The sequence below is a fragment of the Manis javanica genome, chromosome 13, assembly GCF_040802235.1.
Source record: "Manis javanica isolate MJ-LG chromosome 13, MJ_LKY, whole genome shotgun sequence".
Classification (NCBI taxonomy): Eukaryota; Metazoa; Chordata; class Mammalia; order Pholidota; family Manidae; genus Manis; species Manis javanica.
In genome coordinates, this window is record NC_133168.1 from 86396988 (window position 1) to 86409028 (window position 12041).

General features: G+C 45.8%; 1 protein-coding gene and 1 long non-coding RNA gene across 3 annotated transcripts in view; both read right to left on the reverse strand.

Annotated features, from left to right (window-relative positions):
- Positions 1 to 377: 377 nt before the first annotated feature.
- Positions 378 to 2438, reverse strand: GADD45GIP1 (GADD45G interacting protein 1). The gene is made up of 2 exons (XM_017664549.3): positions 2058 to 2438; positions 378 to 741 (listed from the first exon to the last, which is right to left on the reverse strand). The coding sequence occupies exons 1-2, from the start codon at positions 2405 to 2407 to the stop codon at positions 423 to 425; spliced, it is 669 nt and encodes a 222-aa protein (XP_017520038.1). The 5' UTR covers positions 2408 to 2438; the 3' UTR covers positions 378 to 422.
- Positions 2439 to 6981: 4543 nt separating this feature from the next.
- Positions 6982 to 12041, reverse strand: part of LOC118973187 (uncharacterized) — a 35316-nt gene continuing 30256 nt past the window's right edge. For both annotated transcript variants that reach the window (XR_005062428.2, XR_012124416.1), the window contains 2 exons: positions 11644 to 11757; positions 6982 to 7348 (listed from right to left, as the gene is read on the reverse strand). This is a non-coding gene — a long non-coding RNA (uncharacterized lncRNA). The remainder of the gene's footprint in view (positions 7349 to 11643; positions 11758 to 12041) is intronic.

Genomic DNA, 12041 nt, shown 5'->3' on the forward strand with positions numbered 1-12041 from the left:
TCTGCAGATTGGGGCTTCCAGTGTCTCTTCCCTCTTTGAAGGGTCTCATTCCTGGGCAGAGGGTCCCAGCACTTCCCCACCTCCAGTCACTGCCATAGTCTGTTTTGGCTACACTCACCCCCCCACCCCAGTAATTGGCTAATTACTGGAGATTAATGTTGATAAACAGAAGCCCTCTTCTCTTCTGCCATCTGTTCCTCTATTATTTCCCCAACTGCACCCCTGTTCCTCTCCCCCCATAGTCCCAGTTAGTTGGCATGGCCTAGAGTCCAGGAGTGAGCAGAGCCAGGGAAGGGTGGGGGATTCCCTGACTCCAGGTGCTGGGGAAGGAACCAAGGGCCCAATGAGGGGCATGATGAGAAGACAAAGATCCCAAGGAGTGGGGCTGACAGGCAGCAGGTTTTATTGGGAAAGAACACAGCTCAGGAGCTGGGTGCCACAGAGGCTGCTGGGTCTTGGACAGCAGCGGCAGCCATTGCAGCAGCTCGCGCCTCCTTCTTCTGTCTTTGTTTATCCTCCTTGAGGCGCTTGCGCTCCTGCTTCTCCAGGTCTTGCAGTAACTCCTGGAAGCGGGTGCTTCTCGGGTCCACATGGTAGCCCAGGCGCTCCTGGGCCTCAGCCTGCAGCCGGGCCCGCCGCTGCTTGTCCGCCTGCTCCTGCTCCCTGCGCTGCTGCTGTCGCTGCCGCCAGCTCTCAATCATCTGGGGCATCAGGGCCATGCGCTCTGCAATGAGCTGCTCCCTGCAGGGGACGGAGAGTGGGTGGTGGCTGCAGCACCCACCACAGCCTGCCTCTCCCAGCTTCCCGTGGAGATGAAAAACTGGGAGGAATTATGGCGGTCCTTAAAACTGTCAGGGAAAGTGCTTGACAAGTGAAAAAACAGGCAGGGGAGATGAACTAATTCATATGTGACCTTGAGCATGAGAGCCAGGCCTCAGTAACCCCCAGGAGCAGACCCCAAGTCAACCCACCATTTCCCTGAGCTGTCTATTGAGTCATCTGAGCAGTGCACACTGCTGGGTCATTACCAGGCTCACTCCATCCAGATATCATTGAGCACCTTCTGTATGCCAGGCCCAGTTCTAGGCACAAGAATGAAGGCAAGAAATACATCCTCCAATCCTGTGAGTTTGTAGGTGCCATTCACAGCTCCATTTTAAGGATCACAAACGTGAGGCTGGAAAAACTAAAGCCCCACTGGGACTGGGTTGGGAGGTTATCCAGCTGGGATGGGGCAGAGATGGGGGTTCACATCCTAGCTCCACCATTCATTGCCTGGGTGACTCTGGATGAGTGACTGCACCTTCCCAGACCTCAGTGTCCTCTTCTCTAAAGTAAGCATGAGCCCTCTTCCTCTCCAGCTGTTGTGAGGCCAAGAACAAACATCTGGAACACATTTACATTTGGCCTGCTCCCCAGCTCGCCAGCCTGGGCTGCCCCTTCCCTCCAGGAAGAGGCACTATCCGGATGCCCCTTGTACTGCATTCTTCCTCCAAGTTCGATCCTTGAGACCTGTCTCCAAGTTCTGCCTCTGCCCTTGATCCCAGGACCATTTTACCTCCCACTCTTCCCCAGCTATGTCAAGTCCTGGCTACTGCTTAACGCACATTCTTGCCTTAGGGTCTTTGCGCCAGAGGTCTTCCTTCCGTGGCGAACACTCTCCCTAAGATCTCTCCAAGGCTATGTCTGGTCATTCAGGTCTCTGCTTAAACATCAAATCCTCAGGCAGAAGACCTCCTAAACCAAAGTCGCACACTTCACTCAACGTTATCTTCCTCATGGTTGTCATCATCTGAAATATCTTTTGTTCCCTGCTGTGTCCTCAGCACTTAGGACAAGACCCCGCACACAGTAGGCGCTCAGTAAAGATTCGCTGATGAATTACTAAATGAACATATTCAGAAGTCTATTTTGCAGCTAGGTGAACATGCACGTAAATCTAAGCACGCAAACCCCACGACGAGCACCCGGGGGAGTAAGCACAGTTGCGGCACAGTTCACCCACTCGACAGCGAAGGGCGAGATCTGCAACCCAGCACCTGCCCGACCGCACGCACCTGGCCTGACGCTTCTGCTCCTCCGCCAGCTGCTGCACCCTCAGAGACTCCTGCATGGCCTCCAAGTTCGGGTACCACTCGCGCTCCTCTGCCTCTAGCTCTCGCAGCTGTTCCCGCGATGGCCACAGCGAACCGGCAGCCACCCCGGAGGCGGCTCCGTGCCGCGCGAACTGCTTGGCCGCATAGCGCGGCCCCAGCTGCCAGCGCGGGGTCAGTGGGTCTTGCGGGTCCGGCCACCAGGGCCCCGGCGAGCGGCGAGGGGGCGGCGGCGCCCGGTAGCCACGGGACCCGGGGCTCAGGGTCGCCGCCAGCCCGAGGAGGTTACTCACTTGCCGCGCGGGCGCCGCCATCTTGACCGTGTGGGGTCCTCGCGGGCGGCCGGGCTGACCACGGCGCTGCCTGAGCGCGGAGTCCGTAGGGCTCGTCCCGGGCCGGGCTAGGGGTCCCCGCCGCCTCAAGTCCGGACAGCGGCCAGAGGGAGTAATGTATGTTTTATACATCTTCAAGTATAATTTATAATTTTACTTTCGCATTTATGTATTAAAGCCGCAATTAAAATTTAATTTTACGTATTTAAAACACTTTAATTTTTTGTTTTAACATTTAAATGTTTAAAATTTATTTTAGTCATTTACATACTTGAAACAAATATGTCAGTTTTAAGTTCAAGCTACGTATTACATTATGTTTTAAGTATTTAAAATCTGTTTTTAAAGTTCGTTAAAATCTTTCAATTATGTTACTTATTTAAATATTGATGACATTGAATATTTTATGCTTTCTATGATTTTTTACTATATGCTACTTTATGATTTTTAAATTCTTCATTATAATTTTATTTTAAATAATTTTTTAAACCTTACCTAGACGTTTATTTTAAATATTTAAATTTTCTAAGCAAAACGTTTAAAGTTGTATGTATTAAGATATTTAGGTAGAAATTTTATTGTAAATATTCAGTTATTTTATGCCTTTTAATTTCTTTTTTAATTTTTATTTTGATATCATTAATATAAAATCACATGGGAACATTGTGGTTACTAGATTCCCATTATCAAGTCCCCACCACATACCCCATTACAGTCACTATCCATTAGCATAGTAAGAAGCTATAGAGTCACTACTTGTCTTCTCTGTGCTACACTGTCTTCTCCGTGCCTCCCCCTACTTTATGTGTGCTAATCTCGTAATGCCCCTTATTCTCCTTCTCCCTCCCCAGTCCCTTTCCCTTTGGCAACTGTTAGTCCATTCTTGGGTTCTGTGAGTGTGCTGATGTTTTGTTCCTTTTTTGTTTTGTTCTTATGCTTCACAGATGAGTGAAATCATTTGGTATTTGTCTTTCTCCGCCTGGTTTACTTCACTGAGCATAATACCCTCTAGCTCCATCCATGTTGTTGCAAATGGTAGGATTTGTTTTCTTCTTATGGCTGGATAATATTCCATTGTGTATATGTACCACCTCTTCTTTATCCATTCATCTACTGATGGACACTTAGGTTGCTTCCTTATCTTGGCTATTGTAAATAGTGCTGCTATAAACATAGGGGTGCATATGTCTTTTTGAAACTGGGATCCTACATTCTTAGGGTAAATTCCTAGGAATGGAATTCCTGGGTCAAATGGTATTTCTATTTTTAGTTATTTGCTTTCCACAATGGTTAAACTAGTTTACATTCCCACCAGCAGTGTAGGAGGGTTCCCCTTTCTCTGTATCCTCACCAGCATTTGTTGTTCCTAGTCTTTTCTATGTTGGCCATCCTAACTGGTGCGAGGTGATATGCTTTTTAATTTCTTCTATTTTAAAATGTTTAAAATGTCTGGGTGCAGAAACTAAACACTATTTTTTTAAAAAGGATTTCAGCTTTAAAAAGGAGGAAAATTCTAACCTATGCCACTACATGGGTGAACCTGGAAGACATTATGCTGAATGAAGTAAACCAGTTGCAAAAGGATTCTTTGTATGATTCCACTTACATGAAGTACCTCTGCGTTCTTAAATTCATAGAAACAGAAAGTAGAATAGTTGTTGGCAGGGGTGGCTGAGCCTGGGAATGGGAATTACTGCTTAATGGGACAGAGTTTCTATTTGGGATGGTGAAGTTTTGGAGATGATGGTGGGGTGATTGCACCATAATGTGAATGTGCTTAATGCCACTGAACAGTACACTTTAAAATGGTCAATGTTATATATATTTTCTCTCTCTCTCTCTCTCTCACACACACACACAATGAATTGCAGTTTGCTCAGCAAACCAGGAAGCCTTGACAAGGTTGTTCACAGTTCATAGCAACACCATGTGTATCTTACATATCAATTCCAAGCTGGAAACGACGCACGCACCCAAGTTCATCGGCAGTATAATGGATACCTAAGTTTTGATGTTTCAGCCAACAGAATACTGCACAGAATTGCAAGAGCAGAAATCACAGCTGCTCACGTGGGTGATTGTCACAGACATCCTATGCAACAAAGGAAGCAGGGCCCAAATGATTTCTTTTCATAAAGGAGTGTTTTTCATTGCATAAAATTTACACTAATTGTCCTTTTTATGTAAAGTTGAAAAATCCTGGTGATGTAAGGGATGCACACCTTAAGGGGTCAATGATAAGAAAAGGGAGGCAGTGGTCATTCTGGAGCTGGGGTGGGATGCCTCTGGTGGGATAAGGGAACATCTGGGTGTCAGTGGCATGGCAGGGGGTGGGTGGTGGTGGTGTGCAGCAGGGGAGGGCAGTCATTTTGTAACACATCATTGAGCTGGGTGTTTCTGTACTGCTTGCTTTTCTCTAACTGGACCACATTTGATGTGACTTCTTGATCTGGCTACAGTGATGCCTGAGTTATAACGATTCTTTCAGTTGTATATGTGTCAGTTGCACACTTTCCTGTAGATTTACTATGTTTCACAATTTAGAAAATTAAAGTACAAGCAACGAAAAGGATTATAGTGAGCAGCCTTCCACCTATCTCCCTTCCTCCCTCTTCCCTGTCTGAACCCCTCCCCACTCCTGTGTTAGTGTCTATGTATCCTACAGAGCTCCTTTATACTTACTTATTTACAGTGTTAATGGATTATTTCACTCAGAGGAAAGAGTCCCTTCCACTCATGCCATTACCCAGGTTTAACAAGTACCAACATTTTGGCTCGATTGCTTCAGATCATTTTTTAAATTCCTTTTTGAAGGGGGGAGAATTAGTGAGAATGTTTGATATCTTATCTGGGTGATGGTTACATGAGTTTATATACCTGTCAAGATTCATTAAGTAGTACACTAAGATTTGTACATTTTACTGTACATACCTCAATATAAAAATGTAAAAAAAGAAGGACTCTGTACTCAGTAAAGAAAAGATCCTTTTAATAAAACTTGACCCCTACTACAAAAGCCTCCAAGGACAATAAGGCCTCCAGCTGCCAAGTCACCCCTTGCCTTCTCTCCCCTTCTCAGGAGTAAAGCTTATTTTGACATTAGCTTATTCTTTCATGACCAGTCTTTATGCATTTGCTACTTATCTGGAGTCTAAGGAAACAATATGCAGTATATATATTTTTAAACAATTTACATAAATGGTATCCTGAGCATATTAGTTTGCACCTTTTCTCCCTCAACCTCATGCTTTCCAGACATTTTCAGATATTTCCACAGAGATTCCTGTAGGTTTATTGTACATGCTGTGCAGCTGTGTTCGTTTTGTTGGGGGATGGTCACAGGGCCCATTATTGATTCAGGAAATCACTGAGATGGATTACACCAGTACATATTTTGTTCCTTCTTTCCAGGTTTACAATTGGGAAGAATGAGTCATACAAACCTTTTCCTCTTTTTTTTTTTAATTTAATAACTGTTTGTTTTAAAAATCCTGACAAAACGCACATGCAACTTAGCATCATGACTATTTTTAAGTGTACTATTCAGTGACATGAAGCATATTCATACTGATGTGCGACCATCCCCACCATCCATCTCCAGAACTCTGTCATCTTGCAAAACAGAAACTGTCCCCGTTAAACATTAACTCTTCATTTTTTGCCCCTCCAGGCCCTAGTAATCACCACTTTACTTTCTTTCTCAATGAATTTGATTCTTCTAGGGGCCTCATCTAGGTGACACCATAATTATTTGTCCTATTGTGACTGTTAGTGTCCTCAGGGTTCATCCACATTGTAGCATGGGTCAGAATTTCCTTCCTTTTTAAAGCTGAATAATATCCCATCATATGTATTTACCACATTTTGTTTATCCATTCATCCACTGATAGATACTTGGGCTGCTTCCACCTTTTGGTTAGTGTGAATAATGCTCCTATGAACGTGGGTGTACAGTGTTTACTTTTTAACACAAAAATAGAATAGCATAAAAATACCTGACTGTATCACATGTGGAAAGGTAAATATTGTTTGGCAAAACTTTTATTTCCATCATATATACGTGTATGTATATACTAGGGTTCCAGTTGCAGTTGATGCTAACAAACCTTCCCCAACCAACCATTTTTCTTATGCTCATGGATTCTGTCGATCAGGAATTTGGGCAGGGCACAGCATGGATAGTTTGTCTCTGTTACATGCAGTCTACAGCTGGGAAGAATTTAAAGTTGAGTTGACTTGATGCCTGGCCACCAGAATCATTAGAAGGCATTTTCATTCATTCATGTTTTCTGGGGGATGCTGGCCAGAGCTCAGCTGGAATATCTACACAGTGGTCTCTCAGTAGGGGCCAGTTTGAGCTTGCTCAACAACACGGCAGCTTGGTCCCAAGTAAACAAGGCTGAAGTGCATGACATCTTTCTAACTGAGCCTCGGAAGTCACATGCTGTCATTTCCATCTGTATCTATTGGTTGAGCCAAAGGTTATCTAGGTTCAAGGGAAGGGGTCAGAGACCTTATTGCTTAATAGAAGGATTGTCAAAGCCACACTGTCAAGGTCACAGGCAAAGGATTTATGTAGAGCATATAGAATGGGACATACTGTTGAGGCCTCTTTGGGAAGTACAATTTACTACCTCTGGTTCACAGTGTAAAATGTATTTCTTACTGTGCTTCATGGTAAAAAAAAAAAAAGTATGAAAAAAATGTGCTCATTTTTGTCCATGGTATCAATAAACTACAATTATTCTGTCAGACTGTTTTGATGGACCTTTGTTTCCAATTTTTCCTGATTGCAGAAGTGATGCTGCAGTGAGCCTGTCTGTCTGTGTCCTCATGTGCCCACAGGGAAGTTTCTCTGGGGTACTCAACAAATCCAAGTTCCTCCCCAGGATTTGCTGAGGGACAGATGGTGTGGTTGAGGTCCTGTAAATGAAGAGAATTGAGGAGGAGGTGAAGTGAAGAGCATTAAGCAGCGGCCAGTCATACAGGCATTATAAGCCAAGGTGAAGGTTTATTCTAAGGCAGTGGGGAGCCAAAGGAGGTCCTTGAGCAGAGGAGTTGATGTATATGATTTATGATCCTCCCCCAGCTGCTGAGCTGAAGAGACATTGAGTAGGGTGACTTGTAGGAGCAGGAAAACCCTTAGGAGGTAGAAGGGGTGTGGATAACATGAGAGTTCCTGTGGCCAGGATTCTCACCTGGCCCTGGTCGACTAGCTCACTGCACACCTGTGGGCAATACATTGCTGTTGACTGTCTATAAAGAGCTCCGCCCAGTGCTCTGGGTGGGATACGGTGGCACGGCTGTAAGGCTGCAGGAGAGCAGAGCAGAGGCTGGAGTGGTGGCAGCGCCGAGGACAGAGGCCCAGAGGATGGCTGTGTGGGACGGCCCTGTGGACAGAGGGGCCCAGAGGCAAAGACTGGCTTGCTGCATACAGACTTGCTCTGGGCGAATGGGATTTTAGTGACTGACCTGCCACCTGGAAATAAAGTTGGGTATAACCCTTTCACCCCAAGAACGTTTTGCTGTCAATTTCTTTGGTCACATTGAATCCATAGCGAACTTGCCTGGGGCTGAAACCCATTGGCAATACAAGGGGCCACCTGTTCCCTGACCTGCACTGGCCTCAGGGCCTTTGCATTAACTTGACTGAACCATCTCCCAGGATCTTACATGGTAGGTTCTTTCTTGTCATTCTTGTTTAACTCGGTGGTCACCTCCTCCACCCCTTGGACCTTTGAAGACACAGAAAGAAGAAGTCTTCCCTGACCTCAAACAGCTAACAGTCTTGTGGGTGAGACACACAAATAATTACAATGTAAGTGAAGGAGAGGGGCTGATAGGCAGCAGGTGTGGAACTTCTGAGCTGCAGTTTCCTACCAGTCCAGGAAATCTGGGAACTACTCTGAGAAACACCAACCTAGAGGTTAAGAATAGGCACTCTGATATCAAACCAGCCTAGGCTGAGTTTCATCTGCTGGCTGGGGCTCCGTACACAGCAGATGCCAAATGGCCATGGCAGGGAGGGGCCTCTGAAGGCAGGCTTTAATTGGAGGTAAAATGCAATATAAAATTAATCATTTTAAAGTGAACGATTCAATGGATTTACTGCATTCACAATGTTCTGCAACCACCCCTTCTATCTAGTTCTAGAACATTATCATCACCCAACAATGGAACTCCATACCCATTAAGCAGTCTCTCCCTATTCCCCCTCTCCCAGCCCCTGGCAAGCACCAATCTGTGCTCTATCTCTACAGGTTTTCCTATTCTGGACATTTAATATAAATGGAGTCATACAACATGTGATGGTTTGTGTCTGAATTCTTTGACTTAACATGTTTTTGAGGTTTATCCATATTGTAACAAGTATTGGTAGTTGCTCTGAGCTGAGTTGTGTCTCCCTAAAATTCCTACGTTAAAAGTGCTAACTCTCAGGACCTCAGAATGCGACCATATTTAGAAATAGGGTCTTTAAAGAAGTAATTCAGTTAAAATGAAGTCATTAGGGTGGGCCCCATCCTGGTATGACTGGTGTCCTTATAAAAAGGAAATCTGGACACACACACACAGGACTGGGTGAGGGGACAGGGAGAAGATCTACAAGCCAAGGAGAGAGGCCTCAGGAGAAACCACCCCTTGACATCTTAATCTTGGACTTCCAGCCTCCAGAATTGTGAGAAAATACATTTCTGTTATTTAAGCTCCCCAGGCAGTGGTACTTTGTTATGGCAGCCCCAGAAAATTAATACAGTACTTAATTCCTTTTTATAGCTAATGATATTCCATTGCAGGGAATTTTTTTTAATAACCCAAGTATTCAAAAATAGAGAACTGGTTAAAGAAATTACTGAATATCCACAGGATGGAATACTATGCTGTGCTATATGTGTAATAACTACATTATACTACATGTAATACTATATGTGTTTAAAAAGAATAAGGGCTGATTCTACATTGTGGCTCTTAAAGTGTGGTCCCCAGGCCAGCAGCATTACCACCACCAAGGAACTTGCTAGAAAAGCAGGCTCCATCCCAGGATCAGGTACTCTGTGGAAGGGGCCCAGTGATCTGTGTGGCAGTCTTCCAGGCTTGAGCCTTGAGCCAATGCATGTTCATGTTTGAGACCTACTGCTGTATATGTATCAAGAAACAGCCCAGAGGTTCACAGCCGCCAGAAGTGTTTTTTAAAAACAATAATGCCAAAAAAAAAAAAAAGAACACTAATGCCTGGGTCCCATCCCCAGAGATTCCGATGTCATTGATTGGGGAGCAGAGTCTGGGTACTGATTCCCCAAGTCAAAGTGACTATAATGTGCAGCCAAGAATGTGAACCACTGATTCGGAGCCAACTCCCAGATACAGTAAGTGTAAAAGATTCATGTTGCAGAATATTCCTTGCAGGATTGTGATGCTTAGAAATTGGATAATGAAGAAATACATTTGGGCTAGATATATACAATGGGACAGTTTTCAGCAGAGAAAAATCAAGGAACATGAAGTGAAAGGCAGATGAAAGTTGAAAGGATGTATATACATTATGATACTATGTATATTGTTTTCAACAGTGCAACAAATTTGACATGTTTTCTGAATCAGTTGGCCTATTCAGAGATTAGGGACAAATATAGAGCCAGTTTTCATATCTGTGATATTTTATTTCTTAATTGGGGTAATGTGTACAGGGGTGTTTGTTATATTTTTATCTATACTTACTTGAATACCTGACATATTCACTTAAAAAGCGGGGGGCAAAACAAGAGTATAGAAAGCTTTCATCTGTGCCTTTTAAAGTTTCTTTCTGCATAGTTAAAACCATTTTTTTTTTTTTTAGGAGAGCAAAGTACAGGCTTTTATTTAGAAATAAAGTGAGAGAATAGAGCTCCGGAGGGGACAAGAGAGCCCCTGGTTAAAACCATTTTTAAACTCCAAAGGGAAGCCTCTCCCCATCTCATCTGCCCAAAAGGAAAATCCTGCTGCTCCTTTCAATATGCAAATACATGTAAACTGTAAATACAAATACAAGTAAACCTTAGTTGTAGATTCTCATTTCTTTCTCCCCAGAAGGTCAGCGTCTAATAGACGCTCCATTCTTAAGTTTTTTAACTGAACTTTTTCTTGAATCTATGTTGAAAAAGAGCTTCTGCGGCCTTGTACAGGCAGCTATGTAGTCCTGGGATTTTGCCTAGTGAAGCTAGAGGACAACGTGGAGGCGCGTGTGGCTGGAGGGAGTGAAAAAGGGGAAGAGGGTCGGGAGACGAGGGTGGGAGGTGATGGGAACAGACAGGATGAGGCCTGGGGGGCTGCAGGGAGGACTTCGGCTGTTATCCCCACGTGAGGTGGGAGCCCTGGAGGGTTCTGAGTCAGAGGGTGCCTGCGCGGGCTCAGGTGCTCGCCGGCGCCCTCGGGCTGCTGCGAAGGTTACAGGCTTTAGGGGGAGGAGGCGGGAGCTGGGGTACCAGGGCTGAGGGGCTGCCTGTACTGGTTCGGGTGGGAGATAATGGGGTTCGTTTTCATGTGTGGGACCAAGAAGGGAGTGAAAAGTAGGCAGATTCTGGGTAGATTCTGGAGGGTATGGGACTTGCTGTCTTATCAGATTGGGGGGGGGTCAGTCAAAGAAGAAGATGGGGTCAAGGATGCTCCAAAGTTTCCCTTCCTTAGCACCTGGTAGGACTAAGCTGCCATAAGCTGGGTCTACTGAACAGAGGAAGGGCAGACTGGGGCTCAGGACTTCGGATGTGACCGGGTGAATGGGAGGCATCCGCGCACCTGCCCGTGGGGCGTCCCGGAGATAGGTGTCCTGGACGCAGCCTCCATGCAGTCCCTAGAGCTGCCGCCAGAGGGCGAGCGCACCCCATCGCCCTCGCCGCTCCGGGAGCTGGGGGAGGGGTCCGGGAAGGACTGGCGCCGCGGCTTCTCACCGCCCCGCGGCCCGCAGCTCCTCACCTGGGTGTGAGGTGGGGGCCGCGGAGGCGCCGGGACCCCGAAGCCTGGGACGCGGCTCCCACCCCTTTATGTGCTGGAAGCACTCCGACCTCCACCCCCCCAGCAGGACGTTCCCACCGCCACCAACAACGCCTCAGGGATCTGCAAAAATGTCACCTCCTCACGAAGGCCTTCCCAGACCATCTTGGGGGCAGAAGCCCCGCCCCCACATCTCTAAGGCGCATCCTATTTAAATATCTTAACACTTAAGGCTCTGAAATCATCTTACTTACGTTGTATTGTCTGTTTCCTGTATTACGGTGTAAAACCGGTGGCAGCAAGGACCCATTTTCTATCTTGCTCCCTTGTATCCAGAGCTCAGAACTGTGTCTGGCCTCTAATAGGTGCTAACGAGAAAAACAACACCAATGATGTTAATCATAGCTTACTCATGCTGCTAGTATGTATCAGCGTCTATTTTCGGCTCTTATGTAAATGTTCTCGAGTCCTCAGAACACCCTACCCGGGAGGGACTGTTATTACCCCCATATTACAGAAGAGGAAACTGAGGTCCAGAGTGGTTAAGGGACTTGACAGACGTTGCACAGCCAGAAAGGTACAGTGCTGGGATTGAAACCCCAGAAGACTGGCTGCATGGTCTGGTTTTGCTAAATGGTTGAATGGGGCCCTG

Excerpts from the sequence above, each read along its gene's own strand:
- GADD45GIP1 (XM_017664549.3), bottom strand. The coding sequence starts at position 2,407 with ATGGCGGCGCCCGCGCGGCAAGTGAGTAACCTCCTCGGGCTGGCGGCG. Across the intron at positions 742-2,057 it reads GAGCAGAAGCGTCAGGCCAG|GGAGCAGCTCATTGCAGAGC; the intron begins GTGCGTGCGGTC and ends CGTCCCCTGCAG.